Source organism: Peromyscus maniculatus, chromosome 5 (genome assembly GCF_049852395.1).
Source record: "Peromyscus maniculatus bairdii isolate BWxNUB_F1_BW_parent chromosome 5, HU_Pman_BW_mat_3.1, whole genome shotgun sequence".
Lineage (NCBI taxonomy): Eukaryota > Metazoa > Chordata > Mammalia > Rodentia > Cricetidae > Peromyscus > Peromyscus maniculatus.
Window position 1 is genome coordinate 118,932,168 of NC_134856.1, and position 18,224 is coordinate 118,950,391.

The 18,224-nt window shown below is 46.5% G+C and overlaps 1 protein-coding gene across 2 annotated transcripts in view; it reads left to right on the forward strand.

The window, feature by feature from the left end:
- The first annotated feature begins 1,449 nt into the window (after positions 1-1,449).
- Dsp (desmoplakin) overlaps positions 1,450-18,224 on the forward strand; it is a 46,820-nt gene continuing 30,045 nt past the window's right edge. For both annotated transcript variants that reach the window (XM_006972778.4, XM_006972779.4), the window contains exons 1-3: positions 1,450-1,986; positions 15,250-15,352; positions 17,896-18,044. In XM_006972778.4, the coding sequence (XP_006972840.1) occupies positions 1,784-1,986; positions 15,250-15,352; positions 17,896-18,044 (455 nt within the window). In that variant the 5' untranslated portion in view covers positions 1,450-1,783. The remainder of the gene's footprint in view (positions 1,987-15,249; positions 15,353-17,895; positions 18,045-18,224) is intronic.

Here is an 18,224-nt window from a genome sequence, read left to right on the forward strand (position 1 = left end):
CCTTTGGCCAGGTGAATTTATTAGAAACAGGAAATCGAGATGGTAGTAGAAATCAGTAGTAGGAGTGCTAACACAGTAAACTGTGACCTCACTGTGCGTTTGTCTCCTTGGGTTTAAGCTGGTCTGCTCAGGCCAATCTTGAAGCAAAAGTGCAAGCCAGATCTGTCAAAACTGTGTCCAAAAGGTTGAAGTGTCGACGGAGAAGTACATATGGCACACATTTTATGATGCCCCCTTCTCCCATGCCGGTGTGGTTTGATTGTTCTCCCCCCCACCCCCCCACCCCAAGACAGAGTTTCTCTGTGTAACAGCTCTGACTGTCCTGGAACTTACTTTGTAGACCAGGCTGGCCTCGAACTCACAGAGATCCACCTGCTTCTGTTTCCCAACTGTTGGAATTAAAGGCGTGTGCTACCACAGTCCGGCTGATATTTACTTTTTGGGTTGCTTTAACCAGCTCATAAACATTTGAGAATACATTGTACAACCAGGAAAGCTAACTGGCATTATTTAGGAAGATGAGAAATATTTATTGCAAAGTTCTTTAAGTATTGTTTACTAAAGAACATTTAATACTGTCTCAAGTTATCCGAACAGCTCTAAATGTCTAGTGTACAGAGTCTGTATCTAAAGCGACTTCATGGAGACTATGGTGTAGTTAACACATGTCTACTAACCGGGAGTGGACTTGGAACAAATCAGTGGAATGTTCTGACTGGGTGTTACTCATCGGGGATGGTATCTGTCTGAGTTCTTGGGCGCAGAAAGGGACCCAGGTTGGGGCTCAGGAGCCTATCACAAGCGCGCTCATGATTCTTTCAGCAAAATGGAAAGCCGTGTCTTGTCTCTGTTTGAGGCAAAGTCCTTGTATGAAGCCCAGACTAGCCTTGAACTCAGTCCTGCTTCGGGAGTGCCAGGATACAGGACTACACCAGGTTGTAAACTTAGGTCCCGAGTTTTCAGTCTTCATAGCTTCTTGTTGAAAACGTGAGTCAAAAGGGAAAATAAGAAACATATTGTTCTGTCTTCCGATGGAAAACAGCCGGAGTGTTTTTATCCTCATGACAAATCATTTCTGGAGAAGCCCTTTTCGGGGTTCTCTGTAAAAATAGTCTTTACACAACAGAAATCGAACTCCTGGGGCAATTTAAATAGAAGCTGGCGTGCCTTCCCCGAGATAAGCAAAAAGTCAATGTTTCACTAGAGTCGTCCAATCGAGCGGCCCTGCCAGTCCGCTTTATTTCCGCCCCTGGCACGTAGGGGGACCCCCAAAAGGTGGGCCACTGTGGCCGAGCTGGGCACCTAGCGCCGGAACATGTCCCATGGGGTCTCGGCGCCCAGAGGAGGTCGGGTCGCCAGGTCCCCGCCCCTCTCCGCCGCTCAAGCTGCTCAGGCTTAGGTGGCGCAGGGCGGAGCCGCAGGTTGGGGAGGGCGGCCCCAGGCGTCGGTGACACGCGGGGGGCGGGGGAGGCGAGGCGGCCGCACCCGGCCCTGGGAAGAGAAGCCGTCCAGGTGTGGCCTGGGCGCCTGGTGCCAGCGGGGAGGAGGAGACTCTCGCCGCCTCGACCAACACCAACACCCAGCCGCGACCCAGCTCCTCTGAGCCCGCGCCGCCCTGCGAGCCACAGCTCCGGTCCGGCTCCCGCGCCCAAGCCAGTTGCCGTCGCCGTCTCCGCCAGCCTCCCGCGCCCCCCGCGCTCCTCTCCCGGGAGCCCCTCGCGTGCTCCCAGGCTGAGCCTCGCGTATGCCGCGGTGCTGAGCCGCTCTCGGAGTGACCGGCGACATGAGCTGCAACGGCGGCTCCCACCCGCGGATCAACACGCTGGGCCGCATGACCCGCGCGGAGTCCGGCCCTGACCTGCGCTATGAGATGACCTGCGGCGGCGTCGGTGGCGGCGGCGGCGGCGGCGGCGGGGGCGGTGGCACCAGCAGGATGTACTACTCCCGGCGCTGCACCGTCAACGACCAGAACTCCGACGGCTACTGGTGGGTACCCGCCGGCCGCCGCCTAGCTCAGTCCAGGACCTTGGGCCTGGGAGGGGCCCGGCTCCGGGGCCGACCAGGAAACCCAGGTCTAGGCCGAGGAAAGTGCTATGCACGAGGTCGCGGAAGCGCAGGGCCGGGTGTCCAGACGCCCAGCGCTCTCCACTGAGACCAGGGAGCGTGGGTGTGCGGGAACCCGGGCAACCGCCTTACGGTGAGCCTGGGCTGGGTCCCACGGTCCTCATCTCCGTTCTGCCCTAGAGGGTGGCCCTAGGGGCGCCACCTTTCCGCCTCCACTATGAAGGCGAGCCATAGACGGCAGGGACACAGGGCCCTCCGTTGTGTCCGTGGTCCGTCTGTCCCCTGCATGGTGGCTGCGATAGCCTTTGTTCCAGCCGGCAGGTGGGAGGTCAGGCAACGCGGGGCAGTGACCTCAAAACCCAGCTCGCAAACTAATGAAAAGTAAAACCGTGAAGGGGTGGGGTCCCCCTTACTGTCCTGTGGCCTCGGAGGGGACTCAGGGCTCACAACTCATGGTCACCCTAGGGCGACGGCGGCGTCGGAGCTTAGGTTACTCGGCTGCTCGAGGGTATTTGCACGGAAGTTGCGTCCTCCGCCCGACCTGAGACTCCCCTAACACGCAAATGGGGCTCCCCTGCAAGAATGGGCTCTGGGCACCGGGTGCAAGCTTGGCCTGGACGGGCCTGTTTCGCTCCCACCTCCCCACTCTGGCCACTCGGTAACCCCGATCGCACCCGAGGCTCCGCACCTCTTTAAAAAAAAAAATCGGATAAGTCTGCTGGGTGACTTTGTAATAGGTATTAGTCATCTCTTTGATCTGTATAGAGTGGGCTCAAGTTCTGGATGAGAGGGTGGCCCTGGAGAAAGCACTGTGGCGCCCTAGCCCAGGAGCCGCAGAGGAACCCCACGGCGCAAAGGGCTGGGTCCTCCTCGCGGGACCGTCGGGTAAATACTGCGAGGGAGTCACGAGTGGGTGGGAGAAGGTAATGAGCATCCTTTCACACAGTCCCCAGAGCGGCTTGCTCTCGGTAAGCCCACGTGAGCCGTGAGACTTTGGCGACCCGCCCCTTCCCAGCCCTGCCCTGGTCGCGCCTCTGGGAAAGAGGCGGCTCTCCCACTACCTGAATACTTCCGCTGCGCTGTGCCCGCAGGCGGAGGAGGAGAAACCTGATGGCTCTGGCGGAGTTTTGTTTTGCAAGCAGTTTTAGAGACCCGGCCATCTTTCCAGTAGCAACCTGATTTCTGTTTAAATTTGTTTCTCGAGCGTCAGGGTACTTTTCTTTAGAGATCTTTGTTTTCTGAACAAAATGTGCCCGGGGATTTCCATGAACGATTGTGTCTGGGAACACCAGATTTGAAAACTTGGTTTTTAAAGTTTATTTTAAAATTTGGCCAGCCACCTACATCTCAAATTTCCTTTCTGTCTTAGCCTTCCCGGAATTAAGGAGCCCCCCACGCCCCCCTTTTTTCAGTGTGTGGATTACACACTTTTAGTCTGGGACAGAATATGTAGGAATTCTTTAGTAGTTCTTTTCAACACTTTATGAACCAAGTTATTATTATTAGTCTTATTATTTAGTCTGTTTCTACTAGCCTAGGTTTCTTATCTTTTGTTATTTTTTGCCATCTTGGGAATCAAACCCAAGGCCTTGCACCCGGTAGGCAAGTGTTCCACTCCTGATCTGTTACACCCCATCTCTCTTAAAATGACAACCATCAGTGCCTAGTAATTGGATATTTTACTTTCTTGGTTGGCTCCTTAAAGTTTTATAGAGAAGAAATATTTTTAATTTATTCATCGATATGTGAACTGTGATACATGTTTTATTAGGATTCTTCTCTAAAACATTTAATTTGGTGGAGGAAGGATGTATTTTCGTTGGACAGCATTTTTGTGCGCCCCCCCACCCCCCGCCCCCAACACACACAAAGGAAAGCCTGTTTATAAACCTGTCAAACGTTGTATCTTCTGGAAGGCAAAAGAGACCAAAGTGGAAAATGACCTCACTTCGAGAGAGGATTTTTTCCCCTTAAGGATTGATGTTTGTCAGCGGCCACGCTGTGTCAGGGGGTGGACCTTGAGTCAGAGGCTGTCACTCTTCTCTTGAGCCCCAGGTGATAGAGCCCCTCCCCCAAGCCTGCTGGACCTGTCCTAGTGCAGCTGAATAGAAAATGGCCCATAAATGCTGACTTCTGCATTTTCAATTAATGGAGACTGAGTGGGGAGTCGGACCATGCACACAGACCTGTTTTTCTGGTAGCATTTTAGTTCTGTGTGGAGGGAGCTGCTTGTTCATGGCTTAGGCTCAGCAGAAACAGGAGGCCCTTGTCAGCCTGACAGAGCTGGGGACTTCTGCTAAATGAACCATTAAGAATTTAATAAGTTTTTTTTTTTCCTAAGTAAAATTTATGTATCTTTTCCTTCTCTCCGTACAAAACTCAGTTTAGAAACTACTAGTTGAATTGAAACGTATTTGTCTCTATGGGTTGAGTTAGAGCGGTGGTTTTTGAAATAAGTGTCTGTAGCTCTTCCTTATGTCAACCAGTCACTGTCTGTAGAGAACCCGGATCTTGTTTTGCCATTGAAATCACCTTACAGTGTCTCTCCTCTGTCTTTTTCATTATTAACTCTTAGGTCACATTTATATCACAGTGCAGTTCCTGCTCCTTTCCCCCAGTTCCCCCCCTCCAGTGTTTATTTTAGGTTAGATGGAATCTATATCTACTTCAACTTCTCCTTCTCTTCCACTTAATGGATGGTTAGTAAGTTTTACACACTTGCTAATATAAAAGGTACGAATCTTGAAAATAAATTTTGAATTTTTTTTCTTGCATAAGACATCATACTAATGCTCCTTTCAATTAAAGCAGAATTCCTGGAATCTTATTCTTGTAGCTAAAATACAATACTGATCACCAAAATACATTTGTCACTGAAGTAACCAAATCTCACACTCAGCTCTTCGACCAATCCAAGTGTAGACTTTTGTGGACGGATTAAAGGCAGTAGGCATTAAGCTTCAGAAATATGTGGTTGTAATGCTAAGGCTTATTCTTATCCAGATCTCATTATTTCAAAACCTAAATGGGGGCTGAGAATGTGGCTTAGGAGAAGAGTTCTTGCTTACCATACTCCATCCTCAGCACAGCAAAACATAGTAATAATAATACAATAAAATAAATCAAAACTAACAAGAAGCAAGCCTCTAAACTTCAGAGTGAAATGGACCATTAAGGATTACCTAGCCTCACCTTGGTCTTTCCAGATCAACTTTTAGACTGAACAGGCTGTTGTTACATGTTAATGTATGTAAAATTCCATTTTTTCCCCACTGACTTGGCAAGTATTTTCTGAGCATTTGCTGGATGCATGTGTGAAGTGTCTGGAGAGTTAAGGTGAACAAACAGAAAACAGGAGAGGAGTGTGTACCCTGAGACCATGCAACTGCAAGGATATGAAAGGGTAGAGTTGAGGGTATAGCCCGGCGCTATAGTGCTTGCCTAGGATTCTCGAGGCCTTGGCTTCCATCCTTTGCAACACACACACACACACACACACACACACACACACACACACACACACACAAGTTGGAGGTGTGTAAAAAGCTTTCACAAGTAGAAATAACATCTGTCATGGGGCATTGGTGAGACTTTATAAAAAAAAGTGGTGTTTACTTAGTGTAGTAATTCAGCAGGTATAGATGGGTAAAGCATGGGCAAAGTTCAAGACGTATGTAGAGTGGGCTCCTGGTTGAACATTCACTGAAAAGGGGAAAACAGCGAGGGGAAAGGAGGAAGGTTTTTGGGAAAACCTGGCGGAGGGATTTGGCTGGAGATGGGATCCATGCCAGGTTTTCATTGCTGCCAGACTCGCCCGCATTCTTGGGCACAGGGAGATGTGGTGGTCACCGAGCCTCAGGAGGGCTGCCTCTGTGACAGCTCTGTGGAGGGTAGTGCCATGTGTACAACCTACCAGAAGTCTGGGTGAGATGGCCATTGCCCCACTGCAGAAGGACGAAAGGAAAGTCTGGGTGTGGGGGGTGGTGCCGTATGGGAAAGTAGACACTGCCCAGGTGGGGTTACAATGTCACCTGATGTGAGATGTTAAGAGAGTATGAGGACACACAAAGCTCAGAGCCTAGGTAACTCAGAGGATGCATATTCTAATTTTTTTTTTAAATGATGGTAAAATAAAATTCAGGTAAATTCAATATACAACAGATAACATTAGCAGTGTTATTAAACCTAGGTAAATTGTATTTAAAACATTAGATCTATGGTTAATAATAGTTCCCATCACCTGCTTTAATACCTGCGATAAGCCAGATATTATGCAAGCCTCATGTAATCGAAAACCTCACAACCAACATCCCAATTTACAGATGGAAAACTGAGGTTAAAGTAGTTAAAACACTTTGCCCACGGTCTTACAGCTAACAAGTGGTTTAATTTATTATCCAGATTATCACACCATCTGAGAAAAGATCAAACCTCTGTAGTTAGAATTCATCTTTTCTACCTGCAAACTTTTTCTAGCACAACGTTTGACTTCATTTTAATTCTGTTCATTTCATTCTGCATTTGGTAAGATACTTATGCCTAATGCATTGCTTTATTTTTGTTAATATTCTTATGAGGTGTTTCATGCGCTTAGAAAAACCCCACCCAACGTGATTCTGTATTACACAGACTAATTGTTGATTCTGTGTATGATGCTGGCTGATTGTTCTTTAATGGGACAAAACTGCTCTCAACAGTAGTTTATTTTTTTTCTAAACATGGGCATGGTTTCATTGTAGTTCAGGAGACTGAAATGTCTTGGGAAGAGAAGATCCGCTGAGGGTTTGATGTCTCAGTGCTGACTTCTTAAGGTGGAGCAAAGAGAAGCTGGGTGTGACTTTGTGAGTCCACCTTGACTCGCATAACCAGTCTTTCCAGATGAGGAACTTCTAGAAGATTTTAGAAGTGTTTCGGTCTGGATGAGTGGCTGGGAGTTCTGCTCCCTGCTCAGCTCTCCTTCTCCATCCTACTGGGTCTCAGTGGCCCTGACTCTTTAAAACTGAAAATGGTCAGATGTGGTTCTGGGGGTGAAGCCACAGCCCCAAAGATCCCAAGACCAAGGCTCCAAGACAACGAGCCACCATTGGAAGCAACATCAGAGAAAATGCTATCCAGACCTACAGCTTACACCTTGGGTTAGAGGGGTTCATTTACTTTACAGCCATGGATGAGAACACTACATTCCATCAAACAAGGATCCCTTAGTGAAAAGTAACAGCAAACAGTCGAATGTTTTGCTTGGAAATAAGATTTTTGACACACAAACATCACAGCTCTGGCTATATCCATCTGGGGGATGAAAAGGAGCAGACATTTTCATGGATGACAGACAATATATAATGGGTTTTTTTTTTTTTTTGAGGTTTAGTAAAATAAATGTTTTTGCATAGGAAAGTATTTCAAAACAGAAATTTCTGTTTGGGCATTGAATTTGTAAAAACCGAATATTTTGGTGTCATTTCCACTGAACAATTAAAAAAAAAACAAATAAGGAAGACATCTTTCTCTGAATTTTCTTACTCCTTCAAGAATTCTTTTGTACTGCTAAAATACATCATTCTCACTTAATTGCCTGAAATAGTTGTTTTTGAGTTTTACAGGACTCTTGAATGCCACATACTTGATACCCAATCTGTTCCTTCTTTTTCCTTCTTTCCTCTTTTAAATATAAATTTATTTTAATGGCTACACTACAGCATAAAAGTTGCATGTATTCACAGAGTACGCTTCGGAATTTCAATGTATGAATCACAGTCGTTTCTCCTGTAAGACCGAGTCTACTTTTTCTGCACACTGTCCTTAGAAGAAGAGCTTGGGGCAAAGACAGAGACACAAAAAGGAAGTTTCAGAACAACGTCTTAAAGGCAGGAGCAGCCCCCACAGGCAGAGACCACAGGAGTTCACTTCCACAGCCCTCTGGAGCCGTAACTACACACCTAAGGCTCACCCACCCCTGAAGGCGGGGGTTCCCACCTGTTGGAGATGCAGGCACTCCCGCTTCGTGATAAAGTCACAGACAGTACAGCTGGGAGCGGTGGAGCTGGGAGTGAGCTCCACCAGTGCCAACTTTGGGGTCTCGGTGAAGGTTGTGGCAGGTGTGGCCAGTCTGTCCCTTCCTCTGGAGGAGCCACCTAACACATAGCAAATGATGGAGAGTCACCCCAAAAGAAGTGGGACATTTTATTGGAATACTGCCCCCCACTGGGTTTTGTTTGTTTTGTTTTTATTTATTATTTTATTTTATTTTTATTTTTATTGAGACAGGGTTTCTTTGTGTAGCCCTGGCTGCCCCGGAACTAGCTCTGTAGACCAGGACTGCTTCTGCCTCGGAAGGCTGGGATTAAATGTGTGTGCCACTGCCAGCACCACCACTCGGCCACAGTTCCTATACTGGGACAAAATTAAGGTCAGAGGGGACCTGGGCATCTAAACCTATATGGAAAGAGTCCTTTACCCCTCATGTGTGCATGTGAGCAGTGACTGGGATAGATGCACTCCCCGGCTGAACTTCTAAATCAGGGCGATCAGTTGAATGCCGTCAAATTGTCTCGTATTTGCCTTTGTTTTTCTTCTGTTCTCCTGAGCTGGACGAGCAGGCATTGAACACCTGCATGTGCAAAGCCTTACGTTGTTAGGTGTGTGTAGGAGGGGCAGGCGAAGAAGGTGTGGGGTAGCCACACCTGTGTGTAAATAAGTCGTGCACAAGTGTGGGCAGAGGAGTGTGGGTAAGCCCTGGGGAGGAGGTGTCATGGGGCCTGTCACTTCTGAGGAGCGGCCATCCAACAACTCAGCCTGATGGCTAGGGTGCTAAGTGAGTTGAGTGTTAATGGGCTAAAATTACACTTTTTGTGTGTGTGTGTGTGTGTGTGTGTGTGTGTGTGTGTGTGTGTGTGTGTGTGTTTTACTTAAGATTCTTTAAAGAAAGTAACAATGTAGGATACATGAAAGACACTTTAAAAATTATCAAGAGAGAATTGATTAGGCCTGAAAATTAATGCATTTTTAATGTTTTGTGTAGTTGCAATTTCCAACAGACATTTACTGAGCTTTTTGGGGGCATTATTGGATGAATCTGAATACAGAGAGCCATATAACTTCATTTCAGGCATATATATATATACAAGACCCTAATGGGCCGGGCGGTGGTGGCGCACACCTTTAAATGCCAGCGCTCAGGAGGCAGAGCCAGGCGGATCTCTGTGAGTTCGAGGCCAGCATGGTCTACAGAGGGAGCTCCAGGAAAGGTGCAAAACTACACAGAGAAACCCTGTCTCGAAAAACCAAAAAAAAAAAAAAAAAAAAAAAAAAAAAGACCCTAACGACATAGAGAAAGAAGAAAAGAGAGAGAAAGGAAAGATATAGCATATGGAAGAGAGATTGTGTACACACAGGAAGACATATAGTAAGGTGGCATGGATGTCTAAAGAACCATAAAAGTTATTATGAAGTTATTTTGTAAATAAAGCATTTTTACCTTGTAATGTTTCATGTCGGTCATCAATTTTTTTCCTATTATATCCTGGAAGCAGATGTTCAACAAATGCTTCAAGATAGCTAGTTTGGGAATCTTTTTCCTTTTTAAGAAACGAGACCAAACGTAGCTGGATGCTGTTCACACACACAATTGTGTGGTCTGTTTTTGGATTTTACTCCAGAACACATTTTCCTTTTAGCCACCGATGAAGGCATCCTTTTACAAAAGCTTAGAGTCATTCTTGTTTAAACAGGTTTTAGAATGAATTTTTAAAAGTGTTTGCGCAGGCAGGTTCTGTGCGGGATGAGTCACTGGTCTTTCTGAGTTTGAAGATAAAACAATGTCGGGAGAGTTCCTCTTCTAAGGATGACTCTTTAATTACCCAAGAACATCTATCAATTTTAGCTTAGAAGTCAATAGTCATATCATTTAACCCACATGAGCTTTCTTTTTCTTCCCCCTTCTGGTATCTTTTACCTTCGACGTCTATAAAACAAAACACATTTTGAAGTGGAACATAGATGCTGAATGAATGCTTGCTAGTTCAGTTCTGAATGTGGTTTGTAAGCTTGCCTCTTTGGGCTGGGAATGAAGCTCGGTTGGCAGAGTGGTTGCCTAGCATGCACAGAGCCCAGGGTACATCCCTGGCACCACATAAACTGAGTGTGGAAGAAGCCTGTTGATCCTAGCACTCAGAGGTGGAGTAAGAGGATTGTAAAAGTCCACACTGGATTACAGAGTAAGCTTAAGCCCAAACTGTGATGTATGCCAGCAGTCCAGCACTTGCCTAAACTTGCTTAAAGACCAGGGTTTGATTCCTAATACCAAAAGGGAAGGAAGGAAGAAAGAAAAGGTAGTGTGTTCCCTAAAACTGCTCCCAACTCTCATGGCGAGGGATCTGTACTCACTGCATGCCGGGAATGTGAATATCTAACCTAGTAGGTCAAAATCCTCTCTGCTTGCCCTTCTCCTTGACTAAGCACAGCCAGGTCTATATATGAAGCATCCTCTGGGGCTGAAATGGCAGGGTGGATGCCCCCTTCCCCAGTGGCTAACTCCGGCTGGCCAGAATCTGTCTTTTGAGATGGACAGAGCCAATATGCACCCAGTTCTTTCTTACCTCACTCCATTTCCAAAGCTCGTGTTGACTGCACCTCAGTTAGAAGTGGGATTTTTGTTTGTTTGTTTGTTTTACAAATGGAGACTGGATAAGGAGGCTTTCTTTAGGATGAGATAATAGACCCCCTTCTGCTCCCCATGGTTTCTCTTTCTGCTCTTTGAGTTGCCGGTGGTCAACCACTGTCCAAAAATAGCAAGTGGATGTTAGACATGAGTGGTGGCTCACGCTTATAATCTCAGTGCTGGGGAGATAGCGGCGGTGGCGGCGGCGGCGGCGGCGGCGGCAGGATGGGAAATTCAAGGTTACCCTCAGCCCTGGAGCTGGTCTGAGGCCCACATGGGAACATGAGATCTTGTCTCAAAAATAAATAAATAAGTGGGGTGAGGGGAGTGGCTCGCTCCTGTAATCTCAACACTCAAAAGACTGAAGGAGGAGGATTGCCCCGAGAGTAGGAGGCTAGCCTCGGTTACACATTAAGATCCTGTCTCAAAACCGATGTGCAAAAAGCAAAACCAACAAAGAAGCTGGATAAATCTAGGAATAACATTCTGAAGTTTGAAATGCCCTTTACTACAATGTATTGTTATATTTAAATGTAACAGTTCTGTTATATTATTATTCTCTTATTGTACCTAATTTATAGATTAGGCATCACCGTATATATGTATGAATAGGGAAGAAAACAATAGTTTTTCAGTACCGTGGAATAGAGTTGTAAGACAATAATAGTAAAACAGGATTCACACCCAGCTTGGTGACTATAATTCCAGCACTCAGGAGGCCAAGGCAGGATTACCATGAGTTTGAAGTCAGCCTGGTTACATTCTGACTTCTGGGCTAGCCTGTGCTATAGAATGAGCTATTGCTTCAACAACACATAGACATTGGTCAAGATTTCAGACATCCTGCATAGAGTCTTAGCACTCACTCAGCCACGTGGATACAGTAAATTAGACAAATAACAATGCAGAGCTTTTTACCTTCACTATTCAAACATTTAGTCTTTCTTTTGTTTGTTTCAGTTTGAAAGAACCTTGATTCTTGCGTATCCCTCTTCATCTACTAAGATGCAAGGCAAAACACAGGGTTAGTGTATCCAGGGCATTTGGTGAACGCATGCAAAGCCTTTAGTAAAGGGAAGAGTTTTAAAATTATTAACAGCACACAGAGTCCACTTTTTAAAAAGACTATTCCGATACGTGTGGGCACAGGAAGAGGATAAGACGTCTTGTCTTAGGCAGGATCCAACAGATCTCCAGTAATAGAACTGTATTCCACACTATGAGGGCAGAATGAAGCGGGGCGACCCCAGTGCTTTGACCCGGTGTGTGATCCCCCAGCTCCCTCTCCCTGGAGGCAGCTCCTGTGTGAGTGTTGTGCAGCATACGGAATAGCGGGCTTTCAGAAGCTCCGGGATTTGTGTGTTGTTGTCCAAAGAATTTCATCTTGTAAATTGACTTAAAATGTGTATGGCCCTCTGGATATGTTTATTCATAACTGAATTTGAACTTCCTGTACCTGTATATATTTAGAGGGTGTGTGTGGGGGGTGGGGGGTGCTGGGGATTGAACCCATGGCTTTGCACATGTTGAGCTCATCCTCTACCAGCCAAACCCTCCAGTTAACACATTTTTATTCTGAAGTAGATTTTAATTTACAAGAAAGTTGCCAAGATGGTACAAAGTTCTTATGTATGCCGTACCAGTTGCCCTTAATTGTCTGTCTTATGGCTCAGTTTATGGTAGTTTTTACTGTGGCATACCTTGTTAAATTGGTTAAGAAAGTCTGACTTGTATTGTGTGGTGAGACACCTCTTTCATTCATGTGCTTAGAACTGGTATTGTTTGTGGACAGCACCTCCTGAGCCACCTTGCTGAACAGAACTTTCCAAATGTTGAAGAAAGGTACTCGCCTTTCAATGAAGAAAAAAACACTGTAAATCCTAGTACTCGGTAAGCTGAGGCAGGAGGATTGCTGTGAGAGTGAAGCCAGTCTGGGCTACATTAGGGAGTTTCAGGCCTGTCTAGGCTATGGGGTGAGACCCTGTCTCAAATAACCAAAAGAGTAGAAGGAGAAAAAAAAGAAGAAAAAAAAGAAAAAAAAACAATTGTAATTATATAGAACTTTCCTAATCCTTCCTTCCCTCCCTCTGTTTCTTCCTTCCTCCTTTATTTTATGTGGAATTTCTCTGTTGCCCAGCTTCGTTTTGAACTCCTGAACTCAAGCCGTCTTCTCCCCCCCAGCCTCCCCTAAGACCTTCGTGATTTCTTATTTATCCTAGAATTCTCAAACGAGGTGCCTGTGTTTCTCTGCTTTTCTGTTTCTTACGTTTCCTCCTGCTTTCTGGCAGGTACATTGGGAAAGTGTTCTAAGGCAGCTGGAATTCTGTACAAGTTAGGACAACAGATGCAGTCTTGTCTCTGTCCCAGCGGTGTGGGAACCCTGCCAGATTTCCTGTGTAATGCTGAGAGGAAGCGAGACTGGTCGTCCTCACGGGGCAGGAGTGGGGGAGGTTGTCCAGGTTTTGACAGGTGGACGCTCAGGCAGTGTGCTGCCCGGGCCTGCCTCAAGGAGCCAGTGTCGTCATTTGGGAGTGGTTCCCAGGGAAAGCTGGGATCCTCACCCACATCCAGCTAGTGCTGGCTTGTTGGGGAGCCTTGCTTGCAGGGAGGAACCCCAAATAGGTGGCAGAAAAAAAGAAAGAAAATGCTTTCCTGTGGTGTGGTAATATGTAGTCAGACACTGTGGGAGAGGTTCCCACATTCATGTGGGCCTCCCCATCTCGGTATGTTACAGCTATTGTTTTCTCAAATGTTTTTTCCATTACTAAGCTTGTAACCCAGGGCACATACCAGGCAAATGCTGTGCCATTGAACTGAACCCCCAGCTCAACACCCCATTTAACAGTGGAATTCTTTCTTTGAAACCTACAGGGTGGGCTGGAGAGATGGCTCAGCTGTGAAGAGCATTAACTGGTCTTGCAGAAGACCTAAGTTCGGTTCCTAGTACCAAAGTCAGGCAGGTCACAACCACCTTGTAACAACACCAGCTCCAGGGGATCAAATGTCCTCCTGCCTCCGCAGGCACCTGCTCTCCAGTGCACAGATTGGCACACACTAAGACACATAATAAAAAACCAAATAAACCTTTAAAACAAGATAACGAGGGACACACGCAGATTTCATTCTGATAGAAAGGCATCAAACTGATAGAAGCTGGGACAAGTTGGAGCTAACTAATGGACCGGGTGCCTCTGAAGCCCTATAAGGAAGTTCGTCCATTTTTTAATTGAAATTTGTTTAAAGTATGTGTATGTGTATGTGTATGTGTATGTGTGTGCACATGCAGGTGTTTCTGGGGGCCAGAAGAGGGTGTCTGAGCCCCTGGAGTTGGAGTTATGGGGACTTCACGTATGAGCTACCCAGTGTGGGTGTTGGGAGTTGAATCCAGGTCCTCTGCAAGAGTGTTGAATGTTCTTAATCACTAGGCTAGCTCTCTACCCTCGAAGTTCAGCTGCCTGAGGCATATTCATCCAGCCATTCACACGTATTAAACACAATCCAATGGGCTTTAAATCTCTTTTCAACCAAGCTGCGGCAGGCAGGGCTACAGTTTGATTTATATCACAAAATTAAGAAAATAGACTGAGCCTCAGTGTGGGAAGAAACTTCTCTTCAAGGGCTGTCTAAAGCTACTGAATATGCTTAAAATTTCCATCTTCTCCCTCATACTGTGATTTCTTTGCTCTTCCTGCCTCTTGGTGTGAACGTGGAAAATGCTTTTGTAGAATTAGCCTTGCTCTTGTCCCCTTTGTTTTCCTGGACTTGCTAGTGACGTCCCTGGGCCTGTACTTGACCTGCTGTCATCTTGCCGTAGAAGGACATGTGCTGGGGACCTGGCTGTCGGGAGGGAGTATGAGCAATGACAGACCAGATGAGATCACTGGCTGCCATTGCTGGTCACGTGTGGTCACATGTCAGAAAGTTGTTCTGGATTAGATCTTTGACCTGAGGAGAAATTGGTTTGAAGGACAATTTTGGGTTAATCTATGGAATTTTGGTGGCACACGGCTCTAGTCCCAGCACTTGTGAGGCAGAGACAAAGAACTCTATGAATTCGAGGCCAGCCTGGTCTACATAGTGAGTTCCAGGCCAGCCAGAAATGCACAGTGAGACCTTGTCTCAAAAAACAAAAACAAACAAAACAACAAACATCCTCCCCGGCCCCCCCCCCCCCCCCCCCCCCGCAAAGTTCTAGAGATTAAAAAATAGTATGATATCCATTTTATTTTCCCTGACTTGGACAATTGCACTGTGGTTATATAACTATTTGTCTTCATTAATAGGAAATATATTTTGAAATATTTTGGTGTGAAAGGACACTGTCATTGTCAAATGAGTCAGAAAAAGGTGACAAATACACACACACACATTTATGGGGGGGACATCAACGTGTGAACAGCTGTGGAGTGTGGAGTTTCACAGGACCACTTTCGTGCTATTTATTTATTTTTTTGCAACTTTTATGAAAGTTTGGTATTATGTTTAAATTGCTGAAAGTCATCTCCTGTCTGGTTTCTTTGTCTCCACAGTCAAACTGGCACCATGTCCAGGCACCAGAACCAGAACACCATCCAGGAGCTGCTGCAGAACTGTGCGGACTGTCTGATGCGGGCGGAGCTGATCGCGCAGCCAGTAAGCTCTCACTTCTCACTTCTCACTTCTCAGAGTCTGGTCCCGGCCCACGCCGGTGTCTGAGGAGCTCGCGCCCTCCCGCAGCCCGTGCCTGCCTGCTGTTGGGCTTCTCACGTTGTTAGTGTCTGGGGATGGTCCTCCCAGACCAGACGAGACAGGGGTATTATCTTAATCTATTTTCTGTTGCTAGTAACAACGCCACAGACTGGGCAAACTACAAAGGACAAGAAGTTTGCTTTGGCTTGTGGTTCTGGCCCAAGCGGAGGGCAGCATCTGGCGATGACCTTCTTCCTGGCAGAGTCCCCAGGGGGCAGAAGGCATCACATGGCAACAGACAAAGAGCACACAATACTCCCAGCCAAATTGGCTTTTATAACAGACCCACTCTGAAGATAACCTATTCATCCACTAATCACATGAATTGATTAGTCACCTCTTAGTTAGTTTTAAAAAAAAAAGTGATTAGTTCTCACTTTTTAAAAGATTTTTTTTTTCTTGACTTTTATTCTCTGTGTCTGGGTGTTTTGTCTACAGGTATGGTGTGTCTGTGCTCCACCTGCCAGGTGCCTGCCGGAGCCGGGAGCGGGTGTCAGGTCCTCTGGACCTGGAGTTACAGGTGGTTGTGAGCAGCCATGTGGGTGCTGGGAATCAAACCTGGTCCTCTGGAAGAGGAGCCTGTTTTCTTAACCACTGAGCCATCTCTCCAGCTCTAAGTCTTTTAAAAACACTGTGGCACTCACAGTGGTTCTGGGTTTTCTAAAAGCTGGCCAGGGAATGATGGGCGTGGTCCCCTCTCCTAGTTTCTTCGTGCGTGATATGTGTTTTCAGCGGAGGAACTGAGATTAGTCTCTCCTGAGTTGACATCTGTGCTTGGACGACATCCAGAACCTGCCACACTGCAAACATTTCAATCCAGACAATTGATGGTTTTTTTCCCCGTTTAAAGACTATCTTAATGTTCTCATTTCTTAACTTAGTTACTGTGTAGATTCTCATAGTGCCCAGTTCAAAGAATATGTCCATTCCCGTGTGCTGACACATGCTGGTGATAACAGCAGCACTTGGGAAGCAGAGGCAAGAGGATTCTAAGTTGAAGGCCAGCCTTAGCTGCATAGTGAAACTCTACCAATGAACCAGGAGGGATTGAGGGTGTCGAGAAGGAGAGCGGGAGGGAAGGAGAGGAGGAAAATACCTATTTTCAGTTCATGGTAAAAGGATTTGGGGGTCAGTGCACTAGTTCAGTTTAACACACACCCCTCTAACTCCTCTCGTACCTGGCCGACCCCTTCATCCAAGGCAGGGAGTGGGTTATCAGTACTCAATTTAGGACATGCAGGAAGCCCTGCCTGTAGTTTGTAGTGACTGGGTACATCTAAGTGTGATGGCATCGTGTTACCAGTTTATGTCTGTGGACATGCATTCAAATGCTAAAATGAGTGCTTGGGAAGCAGTGTCACATTTGCTGACATCACTGTGTGTAGAGCTAAGATTCACTTGGCTGTAGCTGAAGACAGCAGCAAGTGGAAAGTGGAGACCACACTGCTCATTGGCACCGAAGCGGCCGAGGAGGGTTTCTGTTCCAAAACGACTTCAGTGTGAAGTAGAGACCCACAAGAAGCCACAAAGTGGGTCTCATGCACCTGTCACCCAGCCCCCTCCACTGGTGACATCTGACACAACTGTAGTGTGTCATTTTTTTCTTAAAGAGCTGAAGAAGTTCTGGTCCTCTGTAATACAGGGAAGGCTCGGCGGGGTTTAAAGCCCCCCCCACCCCCCTTGTAAATGGTCCAGCCGTCTTAGCTCGTCAAATTCACGGTAAATAGGAATTGGGTGTAAAGTGAAAGATGGAAATTGAAGGAAGGGGAAAATGAACATTCTATAAATTTACCTTTAAAATCCAGCGGAAGGGCTGGCAAGTTGGCTCAGTGGGTAAAGGCTCTTGCTGTGCAAGCCTGGCGACTTTAGCTAGATTCCTGGAGCCCACGTAAATGTGGAAGGAAAGAACTGACTCCACATATAAATACGCACACATGCATACATACATATATAATACTTTGAATTGTTTTTTATTTACAGTTATTTATTTGTGTGTGTGTGTGTGTGTGTGTGCACCTGCTTGTGTATGTGAGTGAGTAAGTGAGTGAGTGAGTGCCAGGGAATGAGTGTGGAGGTCAAAGGACAACTTCCAGGAGTTGGTTCTCTCCTTCCACCATGAGGATGCCAGGCATCAAACTCAGGTTGCCAGGCTTGGTGGCAGGCACCTTTACCCACTGAGCCATTTTGCTGGCCCTGTTTTTTTTTTTTTTTTAAGGACAGAGTCACTCTGTATAGTACAAGCCAGCTTCAAACTACTGATCCTCCTGCCTCCCCCTCCAAAGGTGTGAGATTTGGGGTGTGTACCATGCATGCTCAGCTCAGTTAGAAACAAGCAGTTTGACTAGGGGGCTTATACTGTCTGTTACATTATGAGGTTTGCTTTCATTGATGCACATGAAGCTTTTCCTTACAATCTTACACATTTTCATGCCAATCCTTTCTGCCAGGAACTGAAATATGGAGATGGAATACAGCTGGCTCGGAGTAGAGAGCTGGATGAATGTTTTGCACAGGCCAATGATCAGATGGAAATCACAGACAGCCTGATCCGGGAGATGCGGCAGATGGGTCAGCCCTGTGATGCTTATCAGAAAAGGTATGGCCTGCCTGCAGAGCATGGTTGGGGGACCTCCAGCAGGTGACCTCAGGCTTTTTCCAGAAGAAGCACACACATACCTCAAGAACACCTGCCTTACTTGGAGCTTTGCAGCATTATCCATTTCAAATATAAAACTGCAACCTTCATCTTTGATGGACCCCAGAGATGCTTCAAGAA